General features: G+C 37.8%; 3 protein-coding genes across 4 annotated transcripts; 2 read left to right on the top strand and 1 right to left on the bottom strand.

Moving 5' to 3' along the window:
- Positions 1–4492: 4492 nt before the first annotated feature.
- On the top strand, positions 4493–5813 carry LOC115434247 (DNA damage-inducible transcript 4 protein-like). The gene is made up of 2 exons (XM_030156089.1): positions 4493–4756; positions 4980–5813. The coding sequence occupies exons 1-2, from the start codon at positions 4588–4590 to the stop codon at positions 5483–5485; spliced, it is 675 nt and encodes a 224-aa protein (XP_030011949.1). The 5' UTR covers positions 4493–4587; the 3' UTR covers positions 5486–5813.
- A 2707-nt stretch (positions 5814–8520) lies between these two features.
- dnajb12a (DnaJ heat shock protein family (Hsp40) member B12a) lies at positions 8521–16598 on the bottom strand. The gene is made up of 9 exons (XM_030156079.1): positions 16441–16598; positions 15894–16071; positions 13852–13997; positions 13597–13767; positions 11998–12077; positions 11783–11892; positions 11519–11691; positions 10206–10351; positions 8521–9146 (listed from the first exon to the last, which is right to left on the bottom strand). Exons 1-8 carry the CDS (start codon positions 16571–16573, stop codon positions 10230–10232), a joined length of 1113 nt encoding a protein of 370 aa, XP_030011939.1. The 5' UTR covers positions 16574–16598; the 3' UTR covers positions 8521–9146; positions 10206–10229.
- Positions 16582–20398, top strand: trmt2b (tRNA methyltransferase 2B). 2 transcript variants are annotated; one of them, XM_030156078.1, is made up of 3 exons: positions 17027–17139; positions 17225–17663; positions 18800–20398. In XM_030156078.1, the coding sequence occupies exons 2-3, from the start codon at positions 17319–17321 to the stop codon at positions 19415–19417; spliced, it is 963 nt and encodes a 320-aa protein (XP_030011938.1). In that variant the 5' UTR covers positions 17027–17139; positions 17225–17318; the 3' UTR covers positions 19418–20398. The 2 variants fall into 2 exon arrangements, with proteins under 2 accessions (XP_030011937.1, XP_030011938.1); XM_030156077.1 differs by having other exon boundaries at positions 16582–17663; positions 18800–20397.
- The last annotated feature ends 1007 nt before the right edge of the window (positions 20399–21405 follow it).

The raw sequence follows: 21405 nt of genomic DNA, 5'->3' as shown, positions 1-21405 counted from the left end.
CAAAGTGGATATTACAAATAATCTTGTTACCTGGAGTTAACATGTCAAATCACAAATAATTTGCCTCCTCTATTAAGAGAAAGCAAGAGAGTTTAAAGTTAGTTAATAATGAAATGTAAGACTTGCACAAATACACACAGTTACAATGTCAAACACACTGTCCACATTTCATGCTAGTGTATTGTTTGTTTGCCTGCATGCCGATAATCCCAGGTTACAATCACTAATCAGTGGAGGCTCATCAATAGAGGGCACTAGGGCACTGCCCCACCTGTCTCACATGAAGAAGAACATGATAGGAATCACCTAAAATAATTTGACAAAAACATTCATATTTAAATAAACAAGCTGAACATGATACAGCCCATGAGTACTGTGTATAATCTGTATTTAAGTGTAGTTTAAAAATGTTTTTGGTGGTTTAATGAACAGTCAAGTCAGTTCAGTCAAGTTTCCCGTTGGGGTGCGGCCCCAGAACTCCATAGAACTCCATACAGCTTTGTTATAAATGGCCTGTGTGCAGTAGACCCCCCCCTCCATTAAAAGCGATAGGAGTACCTTGGGGAGCAATTTTTTGCACCCCAGCACCACCCACAGGAGTAAATGTCACATCCCAAGAAGAATCAAGACCTTCCTCAGAAATGAAATCAGCGAATAGGTCTATAAGTAATACTACTGGTCCATGAGTAAACAGCTGGATAGATCAGTGGTGATCACAACGATCTTCAATGCTGAGAGGTGCAGGATCAATTCCTGGCATGAGTAGTAACAGCGATATGCTTTAGCCCTCATGTTGATTTTCTGTTCTTTCAAAACCAAGTGATCTACTCACACTACCTTCATCGCTGGTCTAAACACATTGTCCATACTATCAGTTGGAAAGACACTTGTCAGAGACACGTCTGACTTTAACAATAGAGTCATAGAAAAATTTACATGTTTGAAAGATAGATGGGTGAAATTTACATATAAAAATACATGACAGAAAACAGATATTGTGTATTTTTATTTTAATTTAAATTAATATTTTAAAATAGTTGTGCATGTATTTGGGTGTACCCTTGTGGTGATATGTGGATACAGTGCAGCTGAAAACTGATGTGGATACTGCCCCCCACCAAAAAAAAAAAAAACTGACCAGCCGCCACTGTCAGTAATGCAGCTGAAAACCAAAAAGATATTGTCCACAAACTGGACAACACTTCCACAAATATCATGCAATTAGTCAGTTATTAGGATAGATTGACTATGATATAGTAATAAGTGTTTTTTCTTATGATAATTTGGGTAAATAATTAAATGTTACTTTAAAATATACTGTAAGTTAGTATTAAACATTGTTTGATCTAGCACTCAATTATTTTATCGGGAGACGTGTATTTGAAATTGGCGTGTAAAGTGTTAATGCTTTGATAAAGAAGAGTGGATCTCAGCAAAACTCGCCAAACATCACAGTTTGCATTGCTCCCCTTGAGAGTGCAGGTCTGTTTCTGCTTCCTCCAGCAATAAATCAAAAACTAAATGGAACCCTGTCCCGACTCCAACTTTAGGCGACGCAGGCGCACAAAGGAAAACACTGACACCGTCCTGTCAGACCTAAAGGCTTTTAGGATAAACACAGGTTTGGGATGATACACGACTCACAGCATGAATACTGGGACATTTGGTGGCTTCATCTTCATCTGGAATCATCATGTCAACTCTGTGGACACCGACCCACTTTGCATGTCAGGACCAACAATGAAATCTCAAGGGTTGTTTACACTAAACATTTTAGTCCTCTCAGCATTTGTGGAGCTCGCTCACAACAGCTTGTTGTTGCTATGGCAACAGAGCAGCACAAACACAACAGTGACTGAATTAGTTAACAACACATGCAAATTCAGAGTATGTCAAGTTGGAGCATCAGAGCTCATTTATGCAAAAAGTTTATACCCTCCACTTAAGAACTCCCTAACTGATTCAGCAATTACACAGTGATAACCTGAGTCATTTCACTTTCAATCTTTGAATTTAAAAAACCTAAAACTACAGGTTTCCTTCTTGTGTACTTCTGATTAAAGCAATTTATTCCACAAACCAAAAAAATCCATACTTAACAATCCTTTTGGTGAATTTAGTGCACATGAATAAGAACATGGCCAGAGGCTGCTACCCTAACAGCACTCTTAGGCCTGTTTGAATTGTAAAACACCGCTCATTTCACGCTTTATTTCCTCATTTCCATTTTCCTTTCTTTTCCATGACATGGCACAAATAATGCTTCAGCCTAAACAGTGTGTAGTGAAGAACCTTGAGGCCTTTTAATGTGAGAGGCTCCTCATTCATATGCAGAGTGCAATAAAGAAAAAGAACAACAAATCACTCATGACCAGTAAAGTGTTTTTCCGTCAAATGTACATTGTTTTGTGTTACAGACTGTGTGCTCAGTGCACCCAAAATAACGAGAGCACTCAAGCATCCATATTGTACATGAAAACATGCTTAACAAAAAAGGTTTGCTGCACGACACAGCATCCTTCCATGTTGTGTTTTACTATCAGAGAGCGTTGCACTGAGGCCACCATGTGGCCATTTGGTATATTACAAAATTTAGGACAATCATCACAATAGAAGTCTTAACATTCATACAGGAATGTTTCATATGAATTCAAATCATGGAAACGCTTTTTTTTTTTTTTACAGCCTGAAAATTACACTGTATATACTCCTGTGTTACAGTTTATTTATGTTGTAGTAACGGGTACCAGACCAGTACCTATTTGTAGGCAGTGGAGAACAAATCTAATGGAAAAAATGGGGAAAGAAGTTGGGATTTTACAGTGAATGTACACTGTAGGTATTTTCAACTACTGGGTACATATTTCAAAAATACAGATTATGTATGACCTATTGAACAAAAAATTTGGTAATTTATGCAGAGTGAAACTGAGAGAGAATCCACCCCCCACTGGGTTTCTATTTGATAATGACCAGATTTTCACTCAGAAGGTAATACATACCCTGTGTTATTTCAACAGGTCACTAGTAGTTAAAAAAAAGTACTTTCAGTGAATATGTTTGTGAGATCCTGTGTTGTTCCCCCTTTACTCCTTTACCTTTACTTTTTGTTTCCTAGTGTCTGTATCTGTAGCACTGGTACGAGTACCCTACAGTACTAAATAAATATACCATAACTCAGAAGTACATATGCTGCACATTGTGAGCTGTCCAATAAAGTATTTCCAGTAATTTCTATTCACAAATCAAATTCTCTGGAAGTTTTCCACTTAAAGTGTGATTCAAAAGTTTACTATTGCCTGCATACATTTGTCCAAACCTGCTGAATCACACTGTGTGGCATAAATTGCACAGTTTAGTTAATCACAAATGCACAAAAACTAAGAGTTGAGTTAAATAAATATTCTAAAATATCTGATATTAGTAAAAAACATTTAATAGGACAATACATTGTATGGAAAATAACACTGACTGTATAATTGTAGGCTGACGCTGATATTATTCTTTAGTAATAAGCTTGTTTTGTTCCTTCAAGGGAAAAAAGATGATGACTTATCGATCTTAGGCAACAGAGAGAGGCTGTGACGTCGGATGGTTAATATGACTAAATGTAGACGTGTCTCATATCAGGACTCCAAAAAAGAAAAGGTTTAGTTTTTGTGTCTGATCTCTGTCACTGCTACTAACTTAATTAACTCTATTAGCATTTTACCATCTGGAAACTAGCAAATGTACTAGCAAATCACAGCAAGGATTAAGTTAATTGAAACTCTTAGCCTTTAAACGCTACACTCCAACAACCCTCAACTCATGTAGGGACACAGAAACAACAGAAGCTCTGTGTGACTGTTTACCTCATGTAGTTTAAATATTCACAGCTTCTTCACAACAAGCTAATAATAGCCTTTAGCCTAATAAAGTTAGCTTAACTGTTGTTAACTGTCTGCGGTAGTTCATACATGACAATAGGCTCTCAACACGTACTGAAGCTTTGTGGACGTGTATGAATTCAGTGGAGTGGTAAAAGTTCTAATTCGTATGGTAAACACTCACATTCCTGTCTTTTAGTTTGATGGGGAAGATGCGGTCTACGTGCGGAACGTGTCAGTGTGAGCAGCTCTGAGGAATGTGACTAAATCCATCCGCACTTGCATCATTTCTGTCTATCGTAAAACTGAAGGGGCGTGTCTTCAGACTGTGCTGTTTGATGACTCAACGTAGTAAACCAATCACTTTGTAGGTGTTTACTGTAATATTTGATGGCTAAATAATTGATAAAAATGAGGTTAAAAACACAACTTAACTTTTAGGGGCTTGGAAAGGCACGCCTGCTGTGTCAGTTCAGGGGCCACGCTTCATCAAAGGGCCAACATGTTACCAGGCAGAATTTAGAGCTGGGTACGTGAGCTCAAATCTCATTGGCTGAGAAATCCAGTGGGTGGGGCGTGTGGCCTGGAGTATTTAATGCTTTGTTCCATTGTTACAGGTTGTGTTTCCCAGCTGGTCTGGCACAGGGAGACCACTGTAGAAAGACACCATAGCACTTTTTCTTTTCTTTGGTGGACACTTAGACTTTTCTTTTAAAACATGCTCTTCGCTTGTAACAACTCTCTGAACGGCAGCTTTCCTCCATCCCCTACGGAGGACCGGGGGTCGAACCGGCAGTCCTGGGGCAGCCTTCTGCACAGGCTGGTGGAGCTGAAGGGGCTCAACCACAGGGACCCTGCAGACCACCACTACAGCAGCTCTGAGACTGGTAAGTGATCCACTAAGCTTTTGTCTTTTGTTATGGAGTGGTCCATGCAAAATAGATTTTAGTTGCATTTTATTTACCCTTGTTAAAATATATAAAATTAAAGTGGAAAAGGAGGCAGGGGGTTACACTCATGATCTGTGTTTGTAATGAATTGTTCAAAAACACATTTGAGTGTTTGATTTTTGCAGAGAAACTTAATTTTATGTTCGTGTTTCTGTTTTAGGTTCCATAGCAGATGTGTCCCTATCAGAGTCTGAGAGCAGTGACTTCTTTTATCCCCTGGAGGAGGCTCTGGCTGCAGATGTTGAAGCCACCATCACACAAAGCCTCAGCGATGCCTCACACATCCTCGACTGCTCCAAACTCATACTACCTGACTGCCTCCTGCACAGTATCAGCCAAGAACTGCTCCATTTGGCTGCCAGCGAGCCCTGTGGCCTCAGAGGAGCACTCATAGACCTGTGTGTGGACAGAGGGGACCAGGACTCATTATACACTGTGGATCAAATAGCAGTGGACGCCACTCTGGTCCCCACTTTTCAGGTGACTCTGGTGCTGAGGGTGGAGTCTGGTGGACTGTGGCCCAAAGTTCAGAAGCTTTTATCGGGAAGCAGTTCCCCGCAGAAGCCTGTCAGACACCAGTCTTCTCTGAAATTGAGTAGGAGCTTCAGGGCCATCAAGAGGAAGCTGTATTGTTCAGGGGGGGCTCTGATTGAGGAGTGCTACTGAACAAGCACCGATGGACTCATTTGAACTGGAGGGTTACAATTGCACTTGTGTCCAACAAAGATGTAGAATGGCACTGTAAAGAAACAGTCCTGTCTCTATGTATGGTGGAATGCATACATTTCCCAGTTTTTGTTTGGAAATGTGTCTGATGGCAGCTACTCACCTATTAGAAGGTGATTCCACAGTGAAGACTCAGTCTTTGCTATGAAGGTGAAAGCACACCCATATGTGGATGGCACTTGTATTTGATAGTCAAATATTACACAAGTTTTGTATATTTAACGCCTTCAAAGACATGAACAAATAAATTATTTTTTTATAAGCTGTGTTTTATGTGTTCCTCTGTTCTCCAGTGACTTCTAACAGTGTATATCATTATTAGTACGGTGGTTCCTGTTTGCTGGTGTATAATCTCAAAGAATATACACATCAGTTTTACTCGTATGAGCTACAGTCAAACTGCTTTTTAAATCTTCTCTTAAATCTTATGTCTGAGAGGCCCAAGATCAAAGGCTGAAAGTAAAAGAAATCTTGAAGTATCTTGATTTGGAGTTTTATAAATATTAGTCTTTAGAATTCATGACAGAGTCTTAATTTGTGTTATTTTATCAGATTTCATTAATCTATCTTAAATTATTAATTTATTTAGTCAAAGTGAGTAAAGCTCTTCTGTGTTTGCCTCTCATGTATAAACAAATCAATGAACCTTACTTTATACTTGCAGTTATCTGTGAAGAAAAAAAACCCCAAAAAAACCTTGACTCACTAACACCTGTCTATGCATGCCTCCAGACTACTTTTACTCTGGAGGTAAATAAAGAAATGAAGTCTCAAGCACTTATTGGCTAAAGTTTAAGATGCAGTATTTGATCAAAATATGAAATTCTATGAATTAATGATAATGGGTTTTACATTAAAGCCAAATTTGTCTGTGACCTCCAACTTCACAACATTGCACATTAGAATACATTCACTTTTCACATTGTAGTGGAAAATTTATACATTACATAAATGAAACTATGTATGGACTAACACTTTATCATACAGCATACCTTTAAAACCATAGCCCACTGCACTTTTGCCCTTTGTTTTCATATTAATTTTATTCAAGTATGTAAGATTTAGCACATTTTATCTCTTAAGCTGATCCTGTCCAATAAATTGTAGACCTGTGTAACCATATTCCTACATAAATCCTTTCACTGCACAGGGTCACATACTGTATATACTCAAAGTTAAAGCTACAGTGCTTGATATTTTCCAATAATGACCTTATTTTATGTTGTAATTCAAATGGTTTTAGCTGAAACAAAAATCAAACCTTTGTCTCTAGACTCCCCTTTTTCAGGCTGGAGAAAATTGACCCCATGAAAGGAAGCTTTGTCTACTCATGGTGTTTTTAGAACAGTAGAGGGGGATAAATATGTGATTCACAACTGTAATTATCAATCACTGTTCAGTCTACTACTCTATTCAGGAACTCATCATAAAAACAGAAAAAAGGCTTTACATTTCCCCATAAAACACATCAGTCATTTGATTTGGACCAAGGGGAGAGCTGTAGAAGGAAGAAATTGTGGCATTTGTTCTCCAGCTTTAATCTTTAAATGTATCTTCAATGCTTGAATAAGAAAAATATGTCTGAAATGCAGGGTTTAACCATAAACCCAAAAAATCTTAAAAATGTAAGTGTCTGACAGGCTTCCTGTTAATTCCCTATTATCATTTTTTCCAATTAAATGTATTTAATTTAGCATGAAACTGCCATTTCATGCTTTTTTGTATGTCAGAGGTGTTTCCTGTGTCCCATGTTCATTCCTAAGCCTGTACTTCAAACTGTTCAGTTAACCCCTTTTGGCATTTTCTAGCTTTCAACATAAACACATTACTTTTATATGACTATTTCAACTTCGGCCGGCCATCGAGCATCAAGCACTGGCAAACAAAAGCATCTACTGATCCAAAAGTAGTCATTTTGAACTGCTAATCTTGTCAATGCATTTAAATAATTCAGGTAAAATGCAGTTTTTCAGCTCATCAAGAGCATTAGATATGACCCATTTGGATGCTCAGTGGCTCCCTAGTCAATGTGGAAATACTGCAACATTGATTCTCCAATAAAATCCATGGAGTTTGATAAACGAGAGTGACTGTGGATGAATGTTTTTATGTTCAGTTAATGGTATACTTTGCTGAGAAAGGGACTTTTTCTAAATGAACATCTAAATAATTAGTAAATCAAATAGCATCCACAAATTCTCTCAAGAATTTAAAAATGTATTACAAAAGCAGTTGATTAGATATGTTAATCACATTGTTCTATGTACTCAGTGGTTATCAAAGGTTTTAATCATGTTCAATCAAATCATTGGTTCCTTTTCTTCAATGCGACATCAATTACTACAAATGTTGACCTTGACTTTTTGACTGAATAGGTGTCAACGCAACTGGATGACCTTCAACCAAACATCATTTTTCAGGTACATGGTGCACCAACACACTAGGGACTGCATGTTGGTGGGTTCCTAAATCCAACATTTGCAGACCGGTGGACTGGAAGGGATGGTCCAATTCCCTGGACACTTCATTCACCAGATATCACTCCCTTGGATTTCTTTCTATGGGGTTATGCTAAAGATATCGTGTATCGAACAAAGATACTGGACATAAATGACCTGAAGCTAAAGATCACTGATGCCATTGACACCATTGATGAGGCTATGATACAGCCAACATGGCAAGAAATCCAGTACCCTCTTGATGTGCTTCCTGCAAATAATGGTGACCATATAGAGGTGTATTAAATGAGGCAAAAAACTTCAACATCTACTTTTCATTTTGTAATAATTTCCACAGATTTCTCTATTCAAGACTTTACGGACACCCTGTACAGGTAAACACTAAATAAATAGTCACCACAAAATGAGTTCTAGGTCTTTAAGGGTTAACACATGCATGTGCATTTACATTATATTATATCAGCTCCCCTTTAAAAAAGCCCTCTGTGTGAGTAAAACAGAAAATATACACAAATCATTAATCTGACAAATTTAATTCAAAGAAATGTCATACAATTTTAGCATGTTAATTTAATAAATATGATTTACTTTTATTTGTGCAATGAATCTTGATACTTATAATCCAACAGGCTACAAGCAAATCCACATAATAACATTATAATAAATGATATTAACTCCATAAACCCTGCACTGTTAAAAGTAAAATGAATATTTACATTGGTAAGAACTATAAAAATTACACACTTTCCTTGTGAGTGGCTCAGACATCTGTCAATGAGAAGGCCATGAGGTTTCTCAAAAAAATTCAGGAGAGAGAAAAAAAAAAGACGGGGACAGAAAAAGCTAATCTTAGCAGCTTTGTCACGCTGTTGAAATAAAACAACTACAATATGCTCTTACTTTTCCACCGTGACGCCACGATCCTGAAGACACTAGAGTAAGAAAATGTCAGCAGTCAACTCAAGCTTCTCACAGTTCTACAGGAAGTCAATCTACACGGAGTTGCAGAGAGGTTCCCTGATGAGGTCTGCTGCCCACTGCGTGTAAGGCATTTCTGATTCTCTTGGTTTGCTGCAGTAATATGCTCCAATTTGAGTGGGCTCCTACAGATCTCTTCTAATTAGATTCAAGTACCGATGAACCTGCGAAAATATAAAAATAAAAGAAGTTATGTGACAGTGATTCTACATGCAGTAAAGACTTATTCATTCATTACACACAATAAAAAAAAAAAAAAATGCTTTGTAATAAGAAGAAAGTAACAGTACATCCCAGATTCTATAAAATATCAAGTATCAGAATAAAAGCCTCAGTGTTTGATAATAAATAAAATGAGGGACATAAAATGAGACCTTGTCAAGACAAAAGAAAAACTTAATTCAACTTTAAAACATATAATATTTAAATTCTACATTATCATCAACCTAAAATTATTTCTATAACATGCTGTTTTAAAATGTCAGATTAGGGCCTTAAAAAGACATTTAAAGTCCACATCCCCCCTTTATGGGATCCCTAAAAACACACAGACACCAGAAAAAATCTAACACTATTCTAATCACTGATTCCTTTTATGCAATGCTCAGTATCTGCAGAACAAAAAAAAAGCAATAAAATACGGACAGTTTGCATGTTTCAGCCTATAACTAAGAACTTATTTCAATAACATATCTGAAGTGTTTTCACTCATCTCATCATAACCTGTAGGGAACAATAGGTGTCAATTACTCCAGAATGATAACGCCATCCCTGTATCCACCAATTAATGTTTGATAAAATAAAAAATAGAAAAAAAAGCAGATTAACAGGTATTGGTTAGGTTTGTATAATGGTGTGGTCATGTAGTTATAAGAGGTGTAGTGACATATCTTAGTGCTTGTTGGAAACTCAGACATCTGAGACTCAGCTGACTGGTAAGATTATGTGTCAGACCTCACTTGCAAGGTTTCACAGCCAGTGACAAAAATAAAGATAACTTGATGCCAGCTGTGATGGATTACTTCCATGTTAATGTTTATACAGACTCAGCAGGCTGAAGGTCAAGAGGCAACCAAAAAACATTTAGTGTGTGCTGAACAGACCAGCGGAGGTATCAGTGATAAAAGGGAAAAAAAAAACACTAAAGGGGGACCTTGGACTTGACAGAGAGGAAACAATAGCACCAATATACTACGGTTACTGTGACATTTGTGGCGACTTACCCATCATATGTGTGCAAGTGGTTTCTAGCCGTCCAGTATGACCTGAATCTCAGATAATCTGGAACAGCTTGGAGTCCCCATCCTCTGTGCCCTTTGGTACAGTTCTGAATCCCCAAAATACCGAGCGCGATACAGTAAGCCTTCCTCTGAAATAACAACAGGAAGAAAATAGAACAGTTGAGTACAGTGAGCCTCAATCCATTACTGGAGAAACTTTTAAGAATAGACGTATACTGCACTAAAATTTGTTTATCTGTTTTAACTACAGATGCACAGCTTCACCAGTTTAACAATAAGGGGGTTTTGCTGGGTGGTGTATTGAAGTAATTCAATTAATTGACTTGTTACTTTTTGATTAGTGTGTTGTCTTGAGAATTTTCTGCTCAACAAAAACACAGTGTGTTGTGTTTTCATTTACTCCTGTCAAACATCCTCTTTGCACTACTATTGTTGGATATTGATACTGGAACATGTACACTATGTAACTTTCATAAAGGAAACTATTTTTTAATCATATTTTGTTTTTGACTTCAAGATATTACTTTACTGATGGCAGAGGCTGATATTTATCTGTCGTCTCATCACAGATTGTTTCATAAGCTTTTGTTTACATTTTTGCTCACTAACAATGTATTGAAAGCCTGAAAGACAGATGCCTGAAAGCCTGAAAACAGATGGGTTATTTTACTTTAATGATGTTTTCATTACACAAAGAAGGGAATAGATGACAAACATAACATGCTGTGCACTTTTAATCCCCCTCGGCCAAATACAGTGTAAGATTCTGTTGAAAGTTACTGCCCTATAATTTAGATTAGATTGTCTTTGTGCAAAACAAATTACATACACATTTATATTTGAAAGTATTCAGATATTATAACTGCACAAGGCCACTGGACTTTGAAAAGTAGGTCAAAGTCACCTATTTTCAACAGGCTTCTGCTCCATGTCAAGATACATCCACAGTGTAAATTTGGTGCAGATATTTCAATGCATTCTTCAGATAATGTGATTATGTCATTGAAAGGACATAGACAGATGACAAATTTATTATAATACCCCCTTGGCCAGAAGTTGGCAGAGGGGTCAAAACTAAAGAACAAACCGAAAATAACACCAGGACTGGGATCACTGGATCAACCACTGGATCAGCTCAACAGATATTTTAAACATCAGCTTAAAATACCGGCTAAAATTTTGCAATCATTGCATCTCTAATTTTAATGTTATTTAATGCTGTACATGGGAACAGAGGATCCATAATTCTGTGTATTCATAGAGAGACTAAATGATGTGTGCTTTCAAAAACATACTCTGCTGTTTCTCCTTCCAGCAGTTGTTTCTAAGGTTGGAGATATAGTCCTCTTCTACACTTCTCTCAACATTCTTCAGGTTGTTTCCAGAATATTCTTCATTGAAGCGGTCCCCCACATAGTAAGATACCTTGAGGTTTGCTGTATGCCTTTTGTGAATATGTCCCGCTGACCTGGTGCAGAGACATGAAGGGAGTTTTAGAGCGAGACAACAAGGTGAATGAAAGCGTTGTGTATGGGCTCAATGAATGACTGGATACTTACGGCCGGTAGCTAAGGCTATACGGAGGCTGGGTCACCATCATCTGGCTGAGAGCAGAAACGATGATGAGGATTAGGATGGGCATCAGTTGGACGAACAGAGCCAGACCACCCTTTTCAGAGGAAAAAACACACACATCAATATTATATGTGTTATAATATGCAATTAAGCACATCTGCTGGTAGGGAACTCGTGCATCATAACAAAAACAACTCACGTCTCTCTGTTGTTCTCTTCTTTCTTGCCTATTCTGATGGGCAAAGTGCATTCTTCCATTTCTGTAAACATGTACATTACCTAAAGAAAAATAAGAAAATACAGATGAGGAAGTGGTTCTTCCAGAGATATGAGGCCAAACAATGTTCCACTTCTTACTCAGGGTCTCTACAGATTTCTATACATTAGATTCAATTTTAAGACCATTATGAGTATACCTTAAAGCAGCGTATGACGCTCGTCACCAATTTTTCATCAGATCTGCAAAACCGGAGTGATGGCCTAAGCACCATGAATCTGTTAGTCTTTCCGTGATTATGCACCTGAATCACTCCCCTCACGGTGAACGACTTCAAATTTGACTCCATTACAAGCAGTCCGTTTGTTTACATACCAAACCAAAACCAAACTGTCACTCTGGTCTTTTCAGAATTCCACACAGCTACAGCTGCAGCAGCAAGAAGCAATGAAGCAATTTCCATTTTGTTGTTCCTGCGGCTATACTGTGGCTGTGTGGAATTCCTATTCCAACAATGAACTTCACAACAAAATTTACGAAAAGGTCCTAGTGACATATCGATTTGGTATGTAAACAAATGGACTACTTGTGATGGAGTAAACTTAGAAGTTGCTCACCCTCAAGGAAGTGATTCAGGTGAGTAATCACGGAAAGACTAACGGATTTGTGATACTTAGGCTATCACTGGGGTTTTACAGATTTAATAAAAAATTGGCTTTAAGACTGATCTCATGTCATTACTGGCAAAAGAAGCACAAAAGATACGTAGGGAAGGCAAAGTCTGAAAGTTACATATTGTTAATGTTGAGCACGTCAAACTGGAGCTAGACGTTGGTGATGTACCCAGTATGAATACAGACTGAAGGAAATATTTACCAGGCTGCACAGTTTGCATTAGTGATTTCTAGTGTGCAATGTTTTTGTTTGTTGTAGTTGTTGTCAATTTATTTTTCTTATTGCTTCTTATTATTATCATTATTATTACTTACATACTTATATTGCTTATTACCCATATATCGTTGATATGACAACTATTACTGTCATCGCTTTATTATAACTTTTATCCTGTGATTATCAAACTATATTTATACACACACACACACAAAATAGTTATTTATTATGTATGAGTTTTACTACTCTGTTATTTTGCTGTTTTTTAATTAGTACTTTCCAATGTCCAACTTGCTTGTTTTTTTTTCCACTACTGTTTTTTATAGTTATAGTATTACTATTTTCTTATAATATTTTTTTAGTTATACAATCGGTGTTGTGTTGCTATTGGAACCTCAGTTTCCTGACAACTCTGCCCAGGGGATTAATAAAGTTCTATCTAATCTATTTGAATCAAATCTAATCTAATTTGGATTCATGTTGGTTTCCTTTTTGTAATTTTATTACAGCACGATCAAAACTCTTCCCAAAAGCACATTTAAAAGCAAGACTGATGTTAAAAGCAAGTAATGCTGACTGACATGACATGGAAGGACATGTAGGTCGTACAGGTCAAGCAAATCATGTTAAAACAAAAATCCTCCAGGAAACTGACAACATGGAACCGAACATATATCCTTATTGACTTACTAGATGGGAAGCCTCCACCAAAGAACATGTTGAAGAGATCTTCAGGTGAGATGTCTGCTTCAAACTCACGGTGGTGTCTCTGTCTGGTTGTGTGCGTTCTCTCTTCTCCGTACTGATCATACTGCCTTCGTTTCTCAGCATTACTCAACACAGCATAGGCGTTTCCTATAGCTGAAGGACACACAGATATCTGCACTTAGTGATCTTACAGCCAAATGTTTTCTGGACACTAACTTGGAATTGCTCTAAATTTACCTTTAAATGCCTCTGTGGCTCCAGGGGCATGATTTTTGTCTGGGTGGAATTTCAAGGCCAGTTTTCTGTATGCCTTTTTAAGATCATCCTCAGAGGCGCTCTTCTCCACTCCAAGAATTTGGTAATAATCTTTACAGCTTTTAATCCTTCAAAATGAAAAAGAGGTCAAAGAATTAGAAGACCGAATGATGAAAGGGGAAGAAAATGAAACACTTCATTTGCATAAAGTAATATGAGCTCTGATAAATTCACTTTTGAAAGGCAATTTTTTGAATAAGCAGATAAGTCCAAAGTTACCAGCAAAGAATGTAATAAAACTTGACATGACATCTGGGTTAAAAGTTGCTTTAAAATTCGCAGACTTTCAGATGATAAATCAATATCTCTATGTGTTTTTTATCACATCCAAGTAAGAAGCTATTAATAACATCAACACCAACAGAGCATCAACTAACAACAACTGTCAATGGGTGATATTTTGAGAAGAGTCAGTGTATTACAGCTCAACTGGGCTAAACACAAGTGTAAACACAGCATTTTAAAGAGAACACTTGATCTTGGGTCATTTATAGCATTAATGTTCCTCATCTCAAGCTAGTTTACAGTAGTTATCATTCATTATTCATTTACCTCCAAAAATCTTTCATCCAAAAATAATTAAAGGGTAAATAAGTTAGATAGGCCAAAATTACAAATTACAGGTGATGAGCTCAGACAGAAAATGACTGAATGGATTTGGAGAGAGAGGAAATGACTTACTATAGTAAGTTTGCACTGTTATGTAAAGCGCTAGGTATTGTTCAAATATTTTGATACCCATCCCTGATTGATTCTTTTACACCACAATCTCAATATCGCATTTTTAACAAAAAGGAAAAATATATATCTAATATGTACCTCATTTGCATTTCTATATATTCAAGGCACGTGTATATAAAAACATAAATATATTTGAACAAGATAATTAATTAAAAAAATGCACTCATGCTGTTCTTGTCAATACACTTAAACACTGATGAGATTTGTCCCATATATGGTATCCCCATTTGGTATCAGATGATACCAAGCATTTATCAGTTTTTGGATATATTTAAGAAATCTGGTCGGTGCCATTTAAGTATTAGAGTACATACCCTGTCCAATGTGTACAACACTGTTAAGGAAAACATAATTGCATTTGTGACGGGTCATTGTTTGTTGTCACTTAAAAAAGTAGTGTAAAAACAGTACACGTCAAATCATCATTGGCCTATGTTCTTACTATTTAGTATAAATGTTATATCCATACAAGTTCATTTTCAGGACAACTAGGTTGGGTGTTTTTTGTTTACAACTGCATCATCGTCTTAACCTGAATCTAAATAGCATCACTGTCCTAAAGACACTGTAGCTCTGTAAGCTTCTTAAAATAGCCTATGGATTAAATATTTATTTTGCATTTTTGTGACATGTTGTATGGCTGCAGCTTACAACAACAACAAAAAAAATACATGTTGCAAGTCAAAATATATATAGTTTTGTCCATATCATCTTTATCCTCCTCTTTTACTTTCTGGTCCTCCCGTGCTCAGTCAGTCTTTATATGTGCTGTATTTGGACATATTAGCACTGGTAATATGGGTGGTGCGGTATATGTGTGTGTGTGTGTGTGTGTGTGTGGGTGGGGTGCTGATTTTTAAATTGAAATGTAAAGCACTTTGTGCTACATCTTCATTGTATGAAAAGTGCTATATAAATAAAGATTGACTGATCCTTATCTAAGGGCATGTTGTTAATTGATAGCCCAATCTGATGCATTAAACTTAATTGTTTTATTCAACCAAAAACTGAAAAGTCAAAACATTAAATTTTCTCACATTGGAGGATGTAACCTGTCAAAGTAAAAGTGACTGATTTATTGAAAATATTTGGGATTATTACTAACCTAATAATCGGCTGACCAAACATGATAACCAATTAGGACTTTATCTTACTCTAAGACACAACAGTAGTACTTCCAAGCAGCTCTTAGATAACAGAAGTAGACACCCTTTCATACTGACTTTCTCACAGCCTCCAGCTGCTCTGCGGTGTAGGATTTGGCCGAGTCTGTGGCCCCCTGTCCGGACGTATCGGACTCCTCTGCGTGCCCGCGGTGCCTCATAGTGGGTCCGTCCCCGTTCATGGGACTGCCGTTCGTATCCGGAGGCTTTCCATTCTGCCCTAACGACTCCAACAAATCTGTAAAAACGAAGGAAATAAAGAGTCTGGTTGAATATTTCCAAAATAATCTCCTAGCATGCTGAGCTAATATTTAGCCATTTATGTTAGCTCCTAATAAGGACGCCAGAAACGGAAGTGTAGACACGAGTAAAGATAAAATGTGACTCTTACAAACAAGCAACAACTTAACACAGCCAAGGGCGCAATAAATTAGAGATATTACAACTAAGGGTTGAAAGGACTACAAATACCAGCGTCGATGAAGGGACAGCTGGTGTATACGTTAACGTTAAGTCCGATGTGCTAACGTTAGCTGATTTGGTTTCACAGCGACGGCCCACCTTTTCACACAAAATTACCACTAAAACAGATGTTTATTCGACGTACTTTTGGCCTGATCTGTGGGAAACAAGCGCTGTGCCTTCTCCAAAAACTTCCGTGCTTTGTCCGATTGGTTGTTGCTAATCGCATTTAGGGCAATTTTAATGCATCGCTCCGCTTCGTCCTTGTTTGAGTCCATCGCGACACAGCGGAAATGTTTACTTGCCCTAAGACGCACAGTGATGACGTAGTAGGGAACGGGCTAGCAAATAACATGGCACAACCTTTGAATCACCGAGTAGCATGTGTTTCATAAACCCGGTAGTTTAGGTAAACTATAATTTGTTGATTCGTTATACTTTAAGTTTTTATTATTACTATTATTTTTAATTCAAGCTTTACCACGCGACATCTTCTGTCTATACATCTTTAAAACCTCTATGGCTTTCTCTGTCAGGTCAGTCATGTTTACCAAACGAAAGATATTTGTTTTTTTAAAGACAACCCGTTCGTTTTTTTCAGCCAACAACAATATCCTCCCCTACCAGAGGAAACCAAAGTCTAATAAACAATGGAGAAACAGTCGAAAAAAATCTTCCTTGTCCAAACATGTATCTTGGGAGGACAGGCTGGCTGATGTGGTCACTCCATTGTGGAGGTTAAGTTATGATGAACAACTTGAAATCAAGCAAAATGCTCAGGAAAGAATTCTGTCACGGCTCTGCCAGGATCTTTCAGATGATCTGTGCCCATCATTCAGGAGAGGTAAAACCAGCTTCCCTGTCCTAAATATTCTGCCTTCTCCAGTTAGAGATGGCTACCGCAACAAGTCTTCATTTTCTGTTAACAGAGGTGTAGATGGAAATCCAAAGACAGTTGGGTTTTACACTGGCTCATGGAGGGAGAAAAACGTGGTCTGTGTGAATGGAGATCACCTGCTCAACATGTCTGAGAAGCACAAACAGGTGGCTCGATGCTATCAGGACTTCATCCGCATGTCCCCCCTGGAGCCCTGTCTGCTGTTTCACTCAGGTGGTCATTGGAGGGAGATCACAGTGAGGACTAACACACAGGGACACACTATGGCCATAGTCTACTTTCATCCACAGACCCTTGCACCAGAAGAAGTGGCAGTCCACAAGGCTGCTTTGGTGGACTACTTCACATCTGGTCCAGGATCAGTTTGTCAGCTGGACTCACTGTTTTTCCAGGAGAACACCATGACTCGATGCACTCATGAAGTATCCCCCTACCAGCACCTGTATGGACAACCGTACATATATGAGAAGGTAATTTACACCATCAGGACTAAAGATTTTATATATACTAATTACAATGTCAAATAGTAGTAGTAGTAATAAAAATAATAACAATATGCCACTTGTACTAGACAAAGCTGAAGTACTTAACCTGAAATGTCAGCTGCCATTGGTGAAAGCCTTTGTATTTCTCTCTATTTTTAACTAAATATTTTTTCCACTAATGTTGACCAGCTCTCATAATACGTTTTAAGTCTTAGTACAACAAGAACTACGAATAGATGCTTGTTTTTAAGGTGGTAACAAATACTGTGATGCTAAATTTATTGCTCATGGTTTTGGAAAATGGAAGAAAGTCAGTCCAAAAACTGACCATGAGTTGTGAAGAAAACAACACTCTCTAAATGTCGGTTTAATAATAAGTAAATTTATAACTTGTCAACTGTCATGTTGACAAGTAATTAATGTTTTTCATAAATCAGGAAGTTCTAAAATAATACTTCATGTTACACATCAATATTATTTTAATTTAATGTTAACTTAATTGTCATCTGCAGGCCCAAAGTGAGATTGCTTCACGTCACATACCTTCAGTTATTTTTCAGTCATCATCTCTGATGACTACTGCTCCCTGTAAGCAATGCATAAACAGGAAATGTAAAATTAGATAGGTGTCTACTGTGGGTAAGAATTGAGAACAGGTTCCAGTTAAGAATGTATTCTAAATACTCTGCCTCTGATATTGTCAGTTACTTTGAACGATGCTAGCATAATTTTCAGACAGGTGCAGTATTGTAAAACAAAGATGCCAATGAGTTATTGTGTAGTGCAAGAAACAAAGCAAAACATAGTTTCATTTGTTGAAGAAAGTTGACAGCAGTACTAGTTGTAAAGTTTCTAAAAATAATAATTTGAGGTTAGAATGAAAATAACGTGGAAGTAAGAAATGTGCTAAAGATACTGAAGTGAAAGATGGGCTTCAGTTCTAGGAATGACATTTTTCCCCATTTTTCATCATTTTCTAAAAGTTTTTGACACAGAAAATTAAGTACCAGAACTCAGTAGGAAAATCCATAATGAATTGTGTCACTAAGGAGTATTGATTATGGTAGAGGTAGCAATTCAGTCTGAACAATTACACTCTTGTGTTGTTTTGTCATCTACAGGTTTTGGACTTCAAGTTCCGGATCTCTGCCGATGCCTTTTTCCAGGTGAACCAGGCAGCAGCCGAGGTGCTCTACGGTACAGTGAGAGACCTTTGCATACCAAACATAGACAAAGGAGGAGAAAGGACAAAAACTGGAGGCACTCTTCTTGATGTGTGCTGTGGGACAGGAGCCATTGGTATTACTACATCTCCCAGAGTGGACAGAATCATTGGCATTGAGCTTGTGGAGCAGGCAGTGGAAGATGCCAGACATAATGCAGCACTTAACAACATACTGAACTGTGAGTTTATACCTGGGAAAGCAGAAGTGGTGCTTCCTCACCTCATGAACCAGTTTAGCTCCACAGACCAACTTACAGCTGTGGTGAACCCTGCTCGATCTGGCTTGCACTACCGTGTAATCAGAGCCATACGAAACCAACACGCAATTCGCAGGCTGGTCTACGTTTCCTGTAAACCAGAGGGCGAGGCCATGAGGAACTTCAGGGAACTTTGCTGTGCTCCTGACCCAAAGAAGAAACTGACAGGAAGGGCTTTTACTCCAACTCTAGCTGTGCCTGTGGACATGTTCCCTCATACTCCACACTGTGAACTGGTGCTGCTTTTTGAAAGGTAGCAAATATTTATTTCACATGAATGCTGAATGTCAAGACCAACTATATACTTTGGTAACTGGTATTTTAATAAAGATGAACCACGTGCTATAACATTCTAGTCATATTTCACTGCACTTTCACTACAGGTGTACTCAGGTATTTGGGGTGTCATGGAGATTGAAGTGTTTTATGATATTTGATCAAAACTGGGAATTCTAATAAAATTTGACTATTATCACTGTAGTATTTATCAAAATGGAACATCAGAATGAAGACAGAATGAAAACCAGAGCATGGCCTGAAAAATGTTGAAATTGCAGTGCAGATTCTTTCTCTGACTGTCGCAGATGTTCAGTACCTTTCATTGACATAAAAGTATTAGTGATGGGAATTCCAGCTCTTTTTGGAGAGCTGTTTTTTTTTTTTTTTTTGACTGACACACAAATGCCACCACACATCTTGACTAATCTTGTGCTGCTTTAAGATTGTTCATGACCAAGCCATCACTAAAAAGCAGACTCCTCCTCCTCCTCAGCTTTTCCTGGTGGTTTCAGTTGACCAGTCCAGACGGATCGGGGTCCCAAACCTGCTTACTGTCCCAGCCCCATTTACTAAGCCAGGACTTTGTCAGCACCAGGGGACAAAATTGTCCTATTTCTCAGAATCCACACGTAACCGCTGGGCAGACTGCTGTTATGGTGGAGTTATGGTGTTTTCAGATATTTGACTTTGGAAAAGTAGGACACAAAAAATGTCAAGATCACCCATTTCAGAACTTGTTGAAGCTCTATACATGATGTATGTGTGGTAAAAATTTAAAGGTTCCAGCTGTTTTTTTTCCAGGGTTAGAGTGTTTGCAAGATGTGTCACAGACGGACGGACAGACATACATGCAGACAACAATGCCCCCTTTGGTGGGCCAAGGGGGTGGAAACATTTAATAAATCTGCTCATGGATGAGTGAAAAGCAGTGTGCCTTTTTGTAAGTTCCAAAACTAATGATCACATTTATGCATATTTATTCAGTATTTATTATTAGGTTTTACTGTTATTATCAGATTTTATTGTTATTATTTTTAATATAGGATTCATTTTATAGGATTTTTACCATGTACATTGCTGGTCCTGAGTGCTGATTTCGTTTCGTGTATATACTACATGTAATGACAATAAAGTGAACCTTGAACATAGAATTGGTTAAACAATAGTGAAAGAATCTGAACTATGAGTACACTTATATTTGTCTCTTTTCATTTGGTGTAGGTGTCTTGAAAAAACACGCCTGTTGCACTAGAGTTTCATAACTGTGGGGGAAAAGGCACTCACCAGACACTATTTAAAGTACACCTTGCCAGTATCAGGTGTACTTAATAAAGTGGCCAGTAAGGGTGTATTCTGCTTCTGTAGCCCATCTGCTTCATGGTTCTACTAGTATCATTCTCTGTGAACCCCAGAGATGGTTGTGGTGTTTCTGAAATAGTCAGATCAGCCCAAAGTTTAAATTCACTTACATTACATTTATTCCCCCTCCTCATTCTGTTTTAACTTCAGCTTATGGTCTTGACTGTCTACATGCCTAATAACACTGTGTTACTGCTATGTTGTAACTGGCCTATTAGAGTTTTGTAGTGTCAAATGTCAAATGTAGGGATACCTAATAATGTGGCCAGTGAGAATATGTGGGGAAAGTTCTTTCATCCATTATTGCTTCTTCTTGAGTTTATTGTTTGTCCAGCAGATGGCACTAGTGCAGCTTCCTCAGAATAGTCTCTCACGCACATAGTTATGAAAGCCAGATGTTACACAGTGTATGTGCAGATGGAACCCGTTCACTCCAGTTTACTAAAGGTCATTACAGCATGACTGTATCAATAGCCAAAGGTTACCACAGTTTATGTGAAATGATATTACATAAAACTTAACAATATGGGTCATAGAATGAGTGGCCAAGTTTGGATTCTGAGAGGTTACTTAGGTTTATGTGAAGTCATTTTCAGACACCAGCTGA

The sequence above is a fragment of the Sphaeramia orbicularis genome, chromosome 15, assembly GCF_902148855.1.
Source record: "Sphaeramia orbicularis chromosome 15, fSphaOr1.1, whole genome shotgun sequence".
NCBI classification, from domain to species: Eukaryota; Metazoa; Chordata; class Actinopteri; order Kurtiformes; family Apogonidae; genus Sphaeramia; species Sphaeramia orbicularis.
The sequence above is the reverse complement of the archived record's forward strand: the minus strand, read 5'-3'. Positions and strand labels throughout refer to the sequence as shown.

Coding starts and splice junctions, on each gene's coding strand:
- LOC115434247 (XM_030156089.1), top strand. CDS start 4,588: ATGCTCTTCGCTTGTAACAACTCTCTGAACGGCAGCTTTCCTCCATCC. Junction 4,757..4,979: donor CTACAGCAGCTCTGAGACTG/GTAAGTGATCCA, acceptor TTTCTGTTTTAG/GTTCCATAGCAGATGTGTCC.
- dnajb12a (XM_030156079.1), bottom strand. CDS start 16,573: ATGGACTCAAACAAGGACGAAGCGGAGCGATGCATTAAAATTGCCCTA. Junction 12,078..13,596: donor TGGTGGAGGCTTCCCATCTA/GTAAGTCAATAA, acceptor ATTTTTCTTTAG/GTAATGTACATGTTTACAGA. Junction 11,893..11,997: donor GAAGAGAACAACAGAGAGAC/GTGAGTTGTTTT, acceptor TCCTCTGAAAAG/GGTGGTCTGGCTCTGTTCGT.
- trmt2b (XM_030156077.1), top strand. CDS start 16,815: ATGGCTTTCTCTGTCAGGTCAGTCATGTTTACCAAACGAAAGATATTT. Junction 17,664..18,799: donor AACCGTACATATATGAGAAG/GTAATTTACACC, acceptor TGTCATCTACAG/GTTTTGGACTTCAAGTTCCG.